The sequence below is a fragment of the Puma concolor genome, chromosome A1 (assembly GCF_028749965.1).
Source record: "Puma concolor isolate L17-30 chromosome A1, mPumCon1.1.hap2, whole genome shotgun sequence".
In the NCBI taxonomy this organism is placed as follows: domain Eukaryota; kingdom Metazoa; phylum Chordata; class Mammalia; order Carnivora; family Felidae; genus Puma; species Puma concolor.
The window spans coordinates 32,138,769-32,155,571 of record NC_141667.1 but is presented as its reverse complement, the minus strand read 5'-3'; the positions used below and the strand labels follow the sequence as shown (position 1 = coordinate 32,155,571).

General features: G+C 37.6%; 1 protein-coding gene across 4 annotated transcripts in view; it reads left to right on the top strand.

Annotated features, from left to right (window-relative positions):
- Positions 1-2,137: 2,137 nt before the first annotated feature.
- FYB1 (FYN binding protein 1) overlaps positions 2,138-16,803 on the top strand; it is a 164,868-nt gene continuing 150,202 nt past the window's right edge. For 2 of the 4 annotated variants that reach the window (XM_025924429.2, XM_025924427.2), the window contains exon 1: positions 5,480-5,602. In XM_025924429.2, the coding sequence (XP_025780214.1) occupies positions 5,600-5,602 (3 nt within the window). In that variant the 5' untranslated portion in view covers positions 5,480-5,599. Of the gene's footprint in view, positions 2,814-5,479; positions 5,603-16,803 lie in introns of those variants that run through there. The other 2 variants (XM_086677625.1, XM_025924428.2) reach the window with 2 other exon arrangements.

The following is a 16,803-nucleotide window of genomic DNA, read 5'->3' as shown; positions in this document are numbered from 1 at the left end:
ATCTGAAAACTAAGAATAAGGTTTTATGACAAAATGGCTTAGTACTTGCCTCTAAATAATTAGTGGGCTCGGTGATTTTTTTTTTTTTTTAGAGGAGTTATTTTTTTTTATTGCGACATAATACACAACATAAAAGTTATCATTTTAACCATTTTTAAATGTACAGTTCAGTGGTGTTAAGTATATTTACATTGTTGTGCAAACACCACCACTATCCATCTGCAGAACTTTTCATCATACCACACTGAAATTCTGCACCTAGTAAACAGTAATTCTCCATTCCCTTCCTTCTCTGCCCTGATAACCACTGTTATCCTTTGTCTCTGAATTTGACTATTTCAGGCTCCTTATAGGGGTGGAATCAGAACATTTGTTCTTTTGCATCTATTTCACTTAGTGAATATCTTCCAGCATATTGTTCTTTATTATTCTAGGACCCTATGGTTTTATGTTTATTATTCTTCTAGGACCTTATGGTTTTATGTTTAGGTCTTTGATCCATTTTGAGTTAACTTTTTATATGGTATAAGGTAAGGTTCCAGCTTCATTCTTTTGCTTTCTGGATATCTAGTTTTCCCAGTATTTATTGATCAGTGATATTTTTTAACCTAGCCTAATAGAGTCCATCAGCCTACAAGGGATTAAAAAAGAAAAAAAAGAAGGTGGTCAGGATGACATTGAATCATTTCACAAATTATGTTCTAATAAATTTGTTTCATAGCTACATTATAGATACTCTTAAGTCCTCCTTATAACATTACTAAACAGTAGTATTAATTTCCAAATGATACTATAGAATTTAAAATGGAAACATTTATATTCCTCTGATCAAAAGAAAAATTGTCACTAGGTTACACCCAGGTCTGACTAATTTTATATTAGGACAGATAATTTTGTATTTAGGTAGTCTTCTTGCCTGACAAATACTACTTTGTTAAATAAGGTATTTAAAAAAAGAAAAAAAAGAATGTAAAGCTTCACCAATATTTATTCTATACCAAAATGGAAATATTCTTATTTTAAAATTAAACAGACAACAAACTAGGAAAATGAGTGCATATATCCATACCTGCAATCAACTGACAGTGGGAAATAATACAAACTCAAGGAATAGCAAAGAGATTTATTTTCCCCTTTGTCATCTTTTCTGAGTCTGTGAAATCCCAAGGCACATCTGTTCATTTTCCAACTTTTCTGGCCTATCCTAATAATGGGGAAGGAAACTGGAATGAATGAATGAAAGAATGAGAAAGGACAAAAGGAGAAATAGATCAATTTTTCATGTATGACCTTTGTTTCATTCATTAAAGTTCAGATTATTATTAACAAATGATCAAGCCCAATGATCGACCCAACTAGAGTGTGCAATTTGATGATGTCAGTTGAATTTCTTTGTCTTGGAGACCTAGTGAGATAATAGGATTACAACTTAGATGCCACCCCAGAAGACTATATAAGGACTGAAGAGGTGAGAAGCCATGAAAAGAGAATAGGAAGAGCCATTAATAGAAAACAAGACTCAACAGACCCTGAAGAGCCTTATGAGCCCCCAGAGCCCAAGAAAGCGTAAGATAAAAATTATAGCCAAAATAGCAAAAGGAAATCATAAGTAAATTAACATATAACATAGAATTCTATAAACTTTATTCTTTGTCTCTTTGCTTTCCAAGTTAGTTGGTTTGATAAAACACCCCTTAAATAAAGCTTAGATTATTTCTCCATCGTCCTGTTTCAGTAGTTGTCTTAGAGATCAGTAAACGTTTGTCTGGGGTTGGGTTTAAGTTGTAAAGAAAATTCTTTCCTGCTCTTCTTGAATTTAAATACAATTTACTCATCCTGTTGAAATATAGTGGGAACTCCTTTTCTGTTGAAGAATAAGTTCATTTTTTTACTAAAGCTGATTAGTTACTTCTTCCAGAGCATTAATGTTCTGAATGGGTTAAAGCCTGTTTTCATCAAAAATATAAAGTACAAGAATGAAAATGCATTTTGTTCTCAAAACAAAAAGTGAAAGAGAAATAAGCCAAATCAAGGAACTGCCCATTTCCTCCTGCACACCCTTTTTAAACATGCCTGTTCTTATCCCACTTTCTTCCTGCTATTTTCCACTTGGCTGTTCCATATCTAGCCAAACAGGGAGACTAGAATTTCCTTGAATTTCTATGAATCTATTTTGTGAGTTCGACTTGTTCTTTGCTGGCAAGCTCAAATGCATGCTGTTCGAAAGAGACAAGTTTACAAAGTAATGAAGTTTTTTAGCTGACCAGTTTCCCAGTTTGGAAACTCGATGGGTCACTTAGCTTTTCTGTGCTTTAATTTCATCATCACAGAGCAGCCATGTAGCGACCATCTCCTAGTGTCTGATGATATTTTGGCCCTGAGTTTTCCTACAGCTTCTCTTAGGCAATGGGTTTCAGGGGAGGCTGTACGCATGCAGAATTAGTGCGCATACTGTACACTGCTTTTATCGGATTCTGAAAGGAACCCATGAACCCAAAAAAACAGGTTTAGAAAAATCCAAGTTGCCTTAGGATCTCAGGATGACAGAAGGAAGTATGCAAATAAATTCGCACTGGAGGAGTTGGAAATCTAATTAGGGAGCCAAACTTAATGCAGCCGATACAATGGGAGAACCATAAAAGGCAAACATATCCAAGAGCTTCATTTTGTGGTGCAGTCTGCGGGAGGCCAGAAAAAGAGGGAGAAGAGTGAGTATGCAGAAGAGAAGGCTTCCTGGAAGAGGTGGGAGTCAACATCCCTCTGTTCTCCTATCTCAGGCTCTTGTCCTGGCATGTTCGTGTTGAGCACATAAAGTAAGTAGTCATTTGTTTCTTCTCTAACATGTTAGCCATTCAGGTTATAAAGCTGAAATTGTGTAAGAGTGTAAGTAATTGTAACCCTCTCTGCTAACCATTTTGACCATGCTCCTTTTAGAAACTGATAGAGACAACACTGACAATGCTTTTAAATAATAATCAGTAAGTAGTGTTAGCTAAATTTGTGAGTGCTATTTCCCTCCATCATCTTGTAAATTGACTTTGAAAACTGAAGCTGGTTTCTGTGACCCACCCCACGTTGTTGGGCCTCACTGTCTCCCCCTAGCCATCACCTTCAATGAATACCAAAATGGCAGACTCATTTTACCATTGCCTGAACAAAAACTGTCCTGTGGGATGCAACTTTATGAAAAGAGAATGCATGCTTAAGTATTTAAAGAATTCTAACGACTTGCATCCTCTGAGCTACTTCTGCCCTTCACTAGCAGAAATAATTGCAGTGCCCATACCAGGAAAATAGAACTTTATCTTCTTTAGATGGTATCTCTATATTGTCCGTCATCTTTATTGCATTTCCTGTTTCACCTTCCTGCTCAGGGCCTTCGGTCCTTAATTCACTTCACAGGAAATATACTCACATATGTGATACTTGAAATATATTTTAAGCAAAAAAATTAAAACTCCTTGGTGGACTATGAGTTATGGTTGGGAGCTTCAGCCCTTACCTTTTATTTTCTTAGTCAAATTACGTCTCTTAAACATATGTTTTTGACAGACTGCTGAATTTATGTCAATAACAACTAAAATTTACCTTAATTATCATTTGGAAATAAGTACAAATTGAAATGGAATTCAAATGAATGAATTGAAATTCAAAGTCCTCTTAATCAGAGACTTGTCCAGTCTGCTACGTCGTTAAGGGAAATTTCTAGATTTCTGTTCATGATACAATTTTTGTCCAACTTACTGGTACAGAGAGGAAAATCATGGAATGACCAAGAATAAGTAATTATTATGTACTGCATGGTGAAAATATGTTGTTCAACTTAGTAGTAAACCATGTCAGAACATCAAGATCATTTCTATCTGCAAGGCTTGCCTGGTGAGCTGTTCACCATCTTGCTGGCATGAGTCATCTGTTCGTCCTTTTGGAGATCAGGCTTGCCTACAACATGGAATTTCCCGGAAACTAAAAAGTACTGATGACTGTGTCTCAAACTTAGAGATTTTGATTTGATGGTCTGGGGTGAAGCCAGAAAACTGGGATTTTTTAAAGCATTCCGGGTGATTTTAATGGGCAACCAGGTTGAAAACCACTGCTTTAGACCCTACACTGTACCTGCACTGAAAAAAAAAAAAAACTCTGTTTCAGCACATAGTAGATAAAAGGCTTTCTGGTTAAGCTAAAGAATGTCTCCGTTTCAAGGCCTTCTGCCAACAAATGTTTTATATCTAAAAGCATTCCTCATTCCTATACCTGTCTTACCTTGATCCTCCTTTTATTCATTGAGCATTTATTGTGTGCCACTGACTGCAATTTCAGATCCCTGCCTACCCACATAGGTTCTGATCACTCCCTCTTTAAAATACCTGCAGGTTTCAAGGCAGTATCAGGTTCTTTTCCACCCCTGGAACTTGCCCCCTGCTCTGTCTTCATGCTTTGTCCTGGCAATGATTCTATCCATATTTCTAAGTATATCTTGAGTGTGAAAAGGCATTTCCCATTTTAGAGAATAAATACTGGGGAACATCTTTTTAACTAAAGGATTTGTGTTCTCATGGTGGTAATCAGTATTAGCATCAAGTGAAAAAAATGTGCCTCTCTACTAGGTAAATGCTGTACTTACAAAAAGGTAGGGTACTTACAAAAAGATCTAGAAATTTGCAACCCAAAATTAAGGAATAAGTTGCTTTTCCTTTTCAAGAAGCAACAAAGATGATCTTCTGCCCTTGAAATTGTTTTAGAGTCAGGCTGCATATTCAAAATAAAGGTGATAAATGTGTGTAGCAGAATGTGTTCAGATGGGTATTACAGATAATCGATGGGATTCAGCATCAAACACCATGCCTTAAAAATATCTAATTTACCAGCATGAGGGATTAAGCCATCTGATGCTAATAAAAATTGCTAAAAACCTAACAAGGAAGCTAGGTTGGCATATGGCTATATTTTTAATGAATGCCATCCGATAAGCTGGTAGATAGCTCTACCATTTAAATATTGGTAAGATAGAGTTAAATACACTTGGGATTGTTGATTAAAATTATCATGTTCCTTTTGTTCCTCTTAAGATTATAGCTATGTTTTCAACAAGTACTATATACTCAAAATAGAAAAGTCAAAAATTCATCAAAGTACAAAACAAGAATTATTTGTAATAAAACTGACCTAAGTCAACCACTGTTAACATTTTAGATTGTGTCCTTTTTTGATAGATAGATGATAGATAGATAGATAGAGATAGATAGATAGATTCACAAATACAGATTTTATATTAAACAGGTTAATAGTGTACACAAAAGTTAATATCCAGGCACTTCTTTAAAAATTCCATGTCATCTTTTGGATTTCAGAGCTTCACCAATACCTGTTCTCATATTACTAACGTATAATAACTTGATAAACCTGGCCAGTTATACAAATATTCTGAGGGCTGAGATAACATGCAAATAAACCTTACATATCAATGTGTGAAGGCTGGACAGACCACACAGTTCAAAATAGGAAGTGCACTCTGCAAAGCTAACTTGCACATTCACTGTCCGAGTTACAGCATCTTCAGGGGCGCCGTGTGTCAGGCATATCAACTCTTTTCAATAAAATGGTAAGTAATAGATTTTATGACTCTCCCTGGTCTCCTGGCAGACATCTCATCTTCTCTACTTAGGACAGAAACGGGTAGGGATGATTCTCAGCCAGGTCCTCCAAGCCTTTGGGATTTTTGCTTGACCCATTGTTCCATTTGCAAATAAAACTGCTGAGTGTTATACCAGTTGAGTGTCTGTGGCTTCAGGATTTCCCCTTTCTGACTCTAGCCTTCAGACTAGAGGAAAGGCTATGACTTACGGAAAGAAAAGCTGCATTCTTTGTCTTTGCCTCTTTAAGAAAGTTAGGTGCCAGAATCAGTAATGTAGGCAAGTTTCCTATTATAAGCATTTTGGATCCCAGAAGAGAACCCCAATGATAAATGTTGGGCAATATTGCTGACGATGAGTGCCATTTTGACCACACTGTGGATTTTATAAAGGAGCTCTTTAGTTTAAAAATGCATTTTGTTATTTTAATTAAGAGAAGCAAACAAACCCAAATAGTCCAAACCTTAGGGACAGGTTGTGTTCCCAAAGTTAATTGAAGCTCATTATTTGGAGCACATTGAAAATAGTGACTGGGTTCCCAGCTGTACTATAAAAACTAGCTTAACCCGTGGTATAGCTGAACTGCAGTGTTGGTATTGTGCTACATGTAGTGTTCTCATACATGTAGTGTTCTTATGCTCCCAGAGTCTAGAGGAGAGCTAACTTTCTATCCCATACGCCCCTTCCACCACTCCCCAGTTCCCAGAAGATTAGAGGCATAGTTATCCCTTCTCTCGTAAGGGAGAGGGTTGCTTCCTTTGCCAGCCCCTGGTGAAAAGATGGGGATTGAGACAATGACTCCTGCAGCTACTCAGCTGAGGAAGGGAATGTCCTGCAGGCATTGAGATAGAGAGGGCAAAGGGTTATTGGGATGTGTTTATAAGTCTGGAAACTCTCAAGCCAGAATGGGGAACTACAGAGGTGAGACATAGTAACTTTGCCATGGAGGAGAAGAGACGGGGTCAGAGTTATGGACTCATAGCAGGGATGAATGAGCAGCCATGGAGGAAATGGTGGCACACGGATCCTACCTGCAGCCACACTCTTAGAGGAAAGCAGTCACCTGTCAAGATGGCACTTACAAGTTCTTGTAATTAGGTTTCAGATTCTTAAAAGAATGCTTGACCTTAATTACTGATAGCCTTTCCCAAAATAAGTGATATTTACCGAGGTATTTAGATTTTTTTCAGGGGAAACAAGATGAATAACACCAAAAAAAAAAAAAAAAAAGTTTAACTGGATAGTGTGTATTTGGTGCAATATATAAGCAATGTTTTCTTAGGGGTTTACTGTCTCCCTATTACAGAAGTAACACATAGTGTTAAAGAAAATTTCTTAGAAATATAGATCTGCAGAAATGAAACAATATATGTTTTCTGTGGTTTCAACACCTGGGGGTGATCATTGTGAAGTAAATACAGATCCTTTAGAATTTCATCATTTTAAAATATATTTTATAAATATGATTTTCTATAAGTGCTATCATACTTTATCTTTATAAGCCATTTCCTTACCTGCTTTTTTATTTAAAATATCTTGAATAATATCTGAGTTATGCTATCATTTTTAACGATGAATCATTTTTCCATGATTTAATCATTTCCATATAGTTAGACATTTAGATTGTTTCTTATTTTTCTTTCTTCATGGTAATATAGGCAATATATTCATTTATAACACATCACTCCTCAAGAAAGGCATAGAGTTGGCCCATGTTCTTTAGTACGTGATTCCACATTTTAGAAGTGGAAGGACATGGCAACAGAATTCTAATTCTCAACAGCTGCCCCTGTGTAAATTGACTTGATAACTTGGACAAATTATCTCACCTCATGGTGAAAATGAAAAAAATAGGGTAAACTCATCTTTATGACAAGTAATTTTAGGTACATTTCAATTTGCTTAATTTTCTGGATGAAAAAGGTGGAACAGATATCTAATGCAGAAATTTTTGTATGTTGATGGTGGGTGAGGAAAAAAATCTTTTATGAATACATTTGGAAGTTTAAGAAACGGAGTAATAATCGGTTTTGCAGTTTCTGTTTGTGTGTTTGCTTGTTTTGCTCCTTTCATTCAACTTTCAGTTGACATGTGAGCTACTGACAAAAGAAATGTGCTATCACCCACACAACCTTTCAACAAAGATTCGTTGAGCCTCTACTCCAGGTCGGGGTTTGGCTGGATCAGAATGCGGGGTGAACAACACAAGTGGGGTCCCAGCTTCCTAGAGCTTCCACTTAGGGGAGTGGATCTCAAACTTTAGCATGCATCTGAATCACCCAGACGGTAAGGGACAGGGCCTAACATTTTGCATTTCTAATAAGTTTTCAGATACTGCTGCTGACCCAGGCACTTGGAGAACCACAGTTTGGTAGAAGTGATAGATCCAAGTTAATCAAAGTAAACACATGAAATACCTGGTAGTGACTTCTGAAGGAGGTAAATAGGAGCTGAGATAGAAGATAGAAAGGAGACATCCTCTTTAGGGCTCTGGTCCCTGATAAAGTGATATTTAAACCAAAGCGCTGGGTCTCAACTCTGGCTGCACATTAGAATCACTTGAGCAGTTACAAGTCATACCCATTCCCAAGGCGCCAAACGAGACCAGTTAAATCAAAACCTTGAGGCGGGAGGTGGGGCCCAGTGAGGGTTGAGAACCGCTGCACCAAACAGTAAGAATGAGCAGGACACAGGAAACGTGGCAGTCAGAACCACTTCAAGCAGTAGGAATGGCAGGTGCAGAAGATGTGAGACAGGGGACAGCTTGGATTGGCAAAGATGCCAGAATGGCTAAAGGATAATCAAGAGAAGAGTGGCAAGAGATGGTTTTAAGGAAGAGGCATCAGCCCAGGGATTCGATCTTATGTTGTTCACCCCAGCAGTCATTGGTGACCCCTAAGCAAAAGAGTGAGTGCCATTATCTGGTTTACATTTTGAGAAGAGGGCTACTTCTGAAGTGACATTCGTACTCTGCAGGCAGCCTTGACTATGCTTGGGCTTAAATATTGACTTTTTCTCCCTCATCCTTTAAAATTGGCTCTAATTTGAATGCAGCCAAGTTAGAGAATAAATAGTGTAGGGTTTCTGAAGGAAACAGGTTTAGGGACCTTCAGATAATTTGGATGGCTTTAGTGAAAGCCCAGTTGAGAGCTGGTGTCCCAGGGAAATAGGAGAACATAAAAAGTGAGCTAGAAGGATCCCTTTAAGAGCTAGGGTTCCAACCCTCATCTTTCAAGGACAATGTGATTCTTTTTCTTATTGTGTAAGCTGGAGGGGCCTGAATAATATGCTGATACCCCCCCAAATGGAAATCCATTCACCTCTACATGCTTTTCCCCATCTCCACTACCTGGCTTGTATTCTCTTCTTCTGCAAAAGGAGCCACACCAGCAAAATCTAGCTTGATGTGTTAAAAAAAAAAAAAAAAAAAAATCCTGTGCTATGATAAGCAAGTTTTTTTTTTTTTTCAACTTTTTTTTTTATTTATTTATTTTTGGGACAGAGAGAGACAGAGCATGAACGGGGGAGGGGCAGAGAGAGAGGGAGACACAGAATCGGAAACAGGCTCCAGGCTCTGAGCCATCAGCCCAGAGCCTGACGCGGGGCTCGAACTCCCGGACCGCGAGATCGTGACCTGGCTGAAGTCGGACGCTTAACCGACTGCGCCACCCAGGCGCCCCAAGCAAGTTTTAAGTCAAGGATGAGAGTTCAAATCCTAAAGGATCTTTCTCATCCACATGTCAAGACCAGTAGGCGGAAATGAGAGTCACTTCTTGGAGCACATTTTAGCATACGTTAAATGTGTTGCAGCCTTGTTCTTAAGGCAAGCGGGTGTGGGACTCCAGTTCTTGATTTGGTAACTTCAGTATCACTTCCCCAATTCTCCAAGTTGCATCCCATCTGCCCTCTCTGTCCTCTCATGTCATTCATTTTTAAAATATTATGGCACGAGAAAAGTAAAATAAAATATTATGGTATGTTATGAAACAAATCATATAACAAATTCTCACATACCACCCAGATCTCATGCATATTACCATTCTGCCATAATATTGCCATTTTGCCATCTTTTCAAAAAAAATGAAAAAGACAAAGTGGAATCTCTCTTTTTGTCCTTCCCAGTTCCATGTCCCTCCCTCCAACAGTAGAGGGACACTGCTCTGAAAGCAGCATCTCACCTGCCGCCATGTTTTTGTTTTTATTTCATCTGCCTGTATCTATAAAATAATATATAGAACTGTTTTTCTTGGTTTCATTTGCTTATGATTTCTGCGTATGCTTTTTTCTCACTGGTATGTCTTCAAGATGTATCCATTTGGTCACATGCAGGTCTGGTTCAAATTATTTACTTGTTATGTAGTTATATTGCAATTTATTCATGTAGACTCTCAACATTTAATTTGTTGTCATTATTTTCAATTTCAAATGATACTAGAATGAGTATGTTTCTACATAAAGGGAATGGGCACCTTCAAGGTTATTGAATGTTATAGCAAATGGTTCTCCAAAGTCATTGTAACAATTTACATCTTACCCTGGGGTGCCTGGGTGACTCAGTTGGGTAAGCACCTGACTCTTGATCTCAGCCCAAGTCACGATCTCAGGATCTTGAGTTCGAGCCCCGCATTGGGCTCCACGCTGGGTGTGGAGCCTACTTTAAGGATTGATGGATTTAATAAATCTATATCATGCCCAATATCAGTTTGTCAGGCTTACTGACAGAGCTCTGAGAATTTGTTATATGTAAAACCCCACTTCATTGTTGATTTAATTTTCCTGATTATTACTAAGATGAAACATGTTTTCTTAAGTTTATTGACTATTCACATGGTTTGTCCTCTTCACATGGTTTGTCCATTTTCTCATAGATCGTCTTTTCATGTTGATTTATCAAAAATCTTTACCCATTTCTAGGCGCTAATCATGGGTCAATTGTGTGCATTGTGAATTTTATGTCCCATGGCTTCTTTTTTCTTTATTTTTTGGTGTCTCTTTTTTATAGAGAAGTTTTACATCTTAATGCTAACAAATTTAAAAATAAGTCATTTATCATTTCTGGTTTTGATGTCCTTTTAAAGAAGTTATTCCCAACTCCCAAATAGCAAAGCTATTTCTTAACCTCTCCCTTTTCGCTTTAATCATCAAGATTTTATTTATACTTGTGATGTGAAGTAGTCATCTAATATATTCCCTTGTGGATAACCAATTTAGTACTATTTATTTTAGTCTGTTCTTTTCTCCTACCACTTTCTAATGCCTCCTTGGCCATATGTCCATTTGCCATATATGAGTGACTCCGCTTCTAGGCTCCCGATTCTGTCATACTGGTCAATATGTCTCATAAAGTTCCAAGTTTGTTTCTTACGTCTTACTCATCTGCTGTGGATTCATATATCCTTTTACCAAATATATACACTCTTGCCTACTATCTAACAATTTCTACAGTTATTGAGGATTTCCATTATTATTCTCCCCAACACAACAGGAACCTAAAAATAGTGTGATTACTCATTGAACACAATCCTCCAATCCTATTCCTACTTCTTAAAACTTCTTCTTGGAAGAGATGTGTGTCATTTTCACTCACACTTAATTGACCAAAATAAGTCACACATATCTCAGATGAAAGGACAGGCATGTAGGGATGTATAATCATCATGCATTCAGGGTAATGGTAGAGATGGGGACCCACTTGGAAGAAGAGTACTATATACTACAATGTATATTGCTCTTTGTGTGACTGAAAACATCTTCATTTTTACTTCATTCTTTTTTTTTAATTTTTTTTTCAACATTTATTTATTTTTGAGACAGAGAGAGACAGAGCATGAACGGGGGAGGGGCAGAGAGAGAGGGAGACATAGAATCGGAAACAGGCTCCAGGCTCTGAGCCATCAGCCCAGAGCCTGACGCGGGGCTCGAACTCACGGACCGCGAGATCGTGACCTGGCTGAAGTCGGACGCTTAACCGACTGCGCCACCCAGGCGCCCCTTTTTTTTACTTCATTCTTAAGTGATAGATTACCTGTGTATAAATACTCTAAATTGATAGTTACTTTCCCTCAGAACTTTATTTTTTTAAGTGTGTATTTATTTTTGAAAGAGAGAGAGAGTGAGGGAAAGTGGGAGCACGAGAGAGAGAGAGAGAGTAGGGGAGGGGCAGAGAAAGAGGGAGAAAGAGAGAATCCCAAGCAGGCTCTGTGCTGACAGCAGATGGAGGGCTTCGTCTCACAAACCTGATCATGACCTGAGCTGAAATCACACTTAACCAACTGAGCCACACAGGCACCCCCCTTTCAGCCGTTTAAAGACTTATTCCGTTGGCTTCCGACTTTTGTTACTGTTGGTATAATTGTGCTGTAAAATCTGTCATTCTCTGTAGGTGAGATTCTGTCATTCCCTTTAAGATGTTTATCTTTATGTTCTGCAGCTTTACTACACTTCATAGAGATGTGAATTTATTTTTATTTATCCTGCTTGGTACTCAGCATATTGATTTAATGAGGAGCCTACAATATTTTTATATAAAGAACCAAATAGTAAATAGTTTAGGCTTTGCAGCCTTACGGTCTCTCTCACAACTATTCAGCTCTACCACTGTAGCCTGAAAGCATCCACAGACAATACATAAACAAATGCGTATGACTGTGTTCCAATAAAACTTTATTTATAAAAACAGGTGGCAGGCTAAATTTGGCCCACAGGCTGTAGTTGCCTGAATTAAAGCCTAATAACTTTTTTCAATTCTGCAAAATTCTTGGCTATTATTTCCTCAAAACAATTACTCTATCATTTTGTCCTTCCTAGTTTTTGTTTGTTGGTTGGTTGGGTTTTTGGGGTGTTTTTGTTTTTGTTTTTGTTTTTGTTTAGAATCTCTATTAGATAAAAGTCCCATGCTATCCTCCAAATTTTTTATCTCTGTGTCTCTGTGTGATGAATTCTAAGTCAGTTTATCAACTTCATCTTTCAATCCACTAAGTTTTTCCTCACCTGTGTCCAGGATGACCAATTTTCTCAGCTTGCCCAGTGCTTTCCCAGTTTTAGCACTAAAGTCTTATGCCCCAGAAATTTCTAAGGCTCAGACAAGCCAGGGTAGTTTTTCACCCTATTTATGCCCAATTCATGTTTTATCCCATATACTGAATTTTTGTTTCCATGATTAAGTTTTCACTTCCAACTTTGAATTAATTGTTTTCACCTAGTATCTACCTAATTTGTTTCAAATATTCTTATATTCTTCTATGGATGTTATTCATATATTTGTTTCCTAATTATTTGTGAATTTGCAAAGTCATTTTCAGATTGCTCTACTATTTTAATTGAATAGATTAAATCTTCATATTTTAATTGTTGCTTTTGTTAGTGTTTTATTTATTATTGATATTTTTCTTCCCATATGTTGGAATTTTGTGTTGTAGACCCATTTTGGAAAGGTTTTCTCAGTTGGTTAGTTTTTTTCATCCGAACTGCCTTCTCTAGTGTTGTGCTTCTCTCCACTACTTCTTCTTGAGGACTCCAGCCCAGAGCCAGGTCTATATCGACTGGCGTGTGATCAGGTTCACAGTAATATTGGGAATATTCATTACTAAGTCACCTGGCATCTTGGCCCAGTTCCTGTTCTGGGACTGTGTCTACCCCAGCGTTTCTCAAATCAGCACTTTTGTGAATTGTGGCATATTTAATAGCATCTCTGCCCTCTTCCCACTGGATGTCAGTAGCACCCTTGCCCCCCTCATTGTGGCAGTATACAAAGCATTTCCAGGTATTACAAAATGCCCCCACCATGATTTATTACTCTATTAAAATCACCCCCAGTTGAAAACTGCTGCTCTATCCTAAGGCAATTCTTAGTGGCAGGTCATCTGGTCTCCTTATATAAAGCTTGGATAACTAAGAAAAAAAAAAAAAAAAAGCATACCTGTCCTTGCCCTTGGTTTCAAAGAGTGACCCTAGCTCTGGCTTTCAGGTTACCCTATAGGGCTGAAGTAACAAATGTCTTCATAACCTGAACTGACAGCCCAATTTACCTGCCCACTAGTCTCACTCACAGCCTTATGTTTCTGATATAGAAATGTTTATCTTTAAATTTTCTCATGTTATATTCTACCTATCACTGACATGAGGTGAGGTCAGTGAGAGAGCCACAAAACTTTAATTTATTGACCAGAACTTAATTCTTCTTCTCTTTCTCTTTTCCCTCACTTCCCTTTAGCTTCATATCTTTCTTTCTTCCTCTCTCCCTTCATCCTTGATCAGTGACATTGGGTAAATCAACAAAGTGGAAGAAATATGTCATCACCAGGGTTGATGAGCTAGTGGGAGAATTAGTTCCGTGTCTGCAGGGCTCCACTTCTCCCTTTTACTCCTATCCCAACCTATTAAGACAGCAGCTCTCAAAGTATGCTCCCTAAACCAGCAACATCAACATCGCCTGGGAACGTAATAGGAATTCTTGAGCTCTACCCAAGACTAAGTAAGTTCTAGGAGTGGGACCCAGCCACTTGTGTGTTCCAAGCCCTCCAGGTGATTCTGATGCATAAAAAAGTTTGAGATCTCCTGCGCTAAGACTTAGCTAAAGAGGTTTGAACCAGTGATTCTCGGCCTGACTGCACATTGCAATTGCCTGTTAAACTTCATACAATTGCATGAGCCATTCCCCAAAAGATTCTGATTCAGCTCAGGCAGGGCTCAGGTTCTTTTATCTTTTAAATTCCCCCAAATGATGGGGCACCTGAGTGCTTCAGTTGTTTGAGCATCTGACCCTTGATTTTGGCTCAGGTCCTGATCTCACAGTGGTGGCATTGAGCCCCGAGTGGGGCTCTGTGCTGACAGTGAGAAGCCTGCTTGGGATTCTCTCTCCCTCTCTCTCTGCCCCTCCCCTGCTCACACGCGTGCTCTCTCTCCCAAAATACATAAATTAAGATTTAAAATAAATAAATAAATAAATTCCCGCAAATGATTCAAATATCTAGTTCAATTTTGCATTATTCATGTCCCACTCACCCATTTTAATGATCACTGATGCCAAGTCTTACCCAGTATTTCAGGAATTCTACATGGAAGTGGGTAAACTTCTAGTGAAAAAGTTGAAAATCAATCTCATCTGGAAGTGGACTTTCCTGGGTTTGAATCTCAGTGTTGCCCATTTTCAGCTATGTGACTTTGAACAATTTACCCTCTGTATGCCTCAGTTTCTCCCTCTGTAAAAAACGGGATGAATAACTATACCTATTACTAGGGTTGTTGTAAGGATTACATAGGCTGATGTAGGAATATCTTCAGAATAATGCCTGTCACACAACAAAAGCCACACAAAATTTCTCTGAATTATTTATTTTGTAAGTAAAACATGCAAAGAACCTTCAAAATAAACTTGTCAAAATAAGTGTTTTGAGAAGGAAAATTTTTTTTAAAAAGCAGTTATAAAATGTTTCTTTTTTTTTTTTTTTCATATTGGAAACTTTGCTTTAGAAGGCCCACTTTCTCCAAAAATGTTATATCCTCTTTAAAAATATTGATTCAATAAAAATTAACTTCTTTCATTAAAATGTTTTAGAATTTTACTATATGGTTTTTAACATCAGCTGGTGGAATTATAAAACCAGAGCTCAGAATCATTTTTCTATAGTCAAATTTGAGCTTCATAAACTGATAAGCCAACAATAAATTCAACCCTTATGTAAATCCTGGCAGAGGTCAGAAGAAGTGGAATTGAAATAAACATCTGCTGAATTTGATCTATGACAGATATTTAGCTGAAAGAATTTGTGTGAAATATGGTGAAAACATTTTAATAAGGTAGATACGTGGGAGGTTTAACTTGAGTAAATACATTTTGAGGTGTGAATGTATAAACATCATCCAAAGAACCACCAGCAATTTTATCACTACAACTTTGAAAGACAAGTAGTTAAGTTCAGTTTATCACCAGAGGACATTCACCAGAAAGAAACTAATTTTATCACTTGTACCCACAACTGCATGAGACAGCATTTCAGGGCTGGGTGGAGTTTTTTTAATAGCAGAACACAGCCACTCCAACACAATAGGGCTTAGATACATACTGTTTAAATTAGTTACCTAGGGTGTGGATGAGCAGGGGAATTTCCAAGCTATCTGTTGTTAATTATCAGGCAAACAAAGAGAAGATTGTAACTTCAGATTTCTAAGCAAAGTCCACCTGTGGCTACTGAGTATGCAGAGCTTAGATGGTTTCAATTCTCAATAGATGTAAAAATTAACCAATTTAAGCAAACATTGATTGAATTTGATAAGCGGGGCATGGAGGGAGGAAATTCTAGAAAGTAGCCAGAATAACCATGTCTTCATGATTAATTAGACAAGAAAACTCAGATATAACTTCTATATGTCTTGACTCTTCTACATCCCTATTTTTCTCACTGTTCTTCCCTTCCATGTGGTAAATCCTCCTATTTAATTTGTAAGCCACACACATGGAAAAGAAAGAAAGAAAGAAAGAAAGAAAGAAAGAAAGAAAGAAAGAAAGAAAGAAAGAAAGAAAGAAAGAAAGAAAGAAAGAAAGAAAGAAGAAAGGAAGAAAGAAAGAAAAAAGAAAGAGAGGGAGGAAGAAAGGAAGGAAGGAAGGAAGGAAGGAAGGAAGGAAGGAAGGAAGAAAAAATCTGCCAGAACATTCCTAAGAAATGATGCTACAACTACTCTTTCTTTGATCAGTGAAAACACTGGTTTCTCTCTTCTTTAAGGGTTCATTACAGACAGGCAGTCAATCCAGAGGTGAGAGAATATTGCTTTCTTGGGCAAGTAATTTGCAAGAATTAGAAACATAGCACATCTTTGCATTTGTGATATCTACATTACTGGTTCCATTGTTAAGGTCTGTATTGAACTGAACAGCTATGGATACTGCATTTATAAATACTTTTAGAGAAGGATTCTATTTAACAGTATACTACTTTAATTATTTTAGTAAATTTGTATGTTTAAGTGTTCTGCCCTCATGAAAAATGATAAAGGGCTCTTGGAACCAGTAGGCTGAGGCTGGAAGCCTTGCCCCGACTGAAAATTCTGTTTTCACGTGCACTCTGGGTGGCTTTGTTTCTCCTTGCTGCCTTCCCACACTGAGGCTTGGTCAGTCTCCATTATGAGATCCACTTGATTTTTTTTACATGAGTTACCCACTTTTTATGTTACC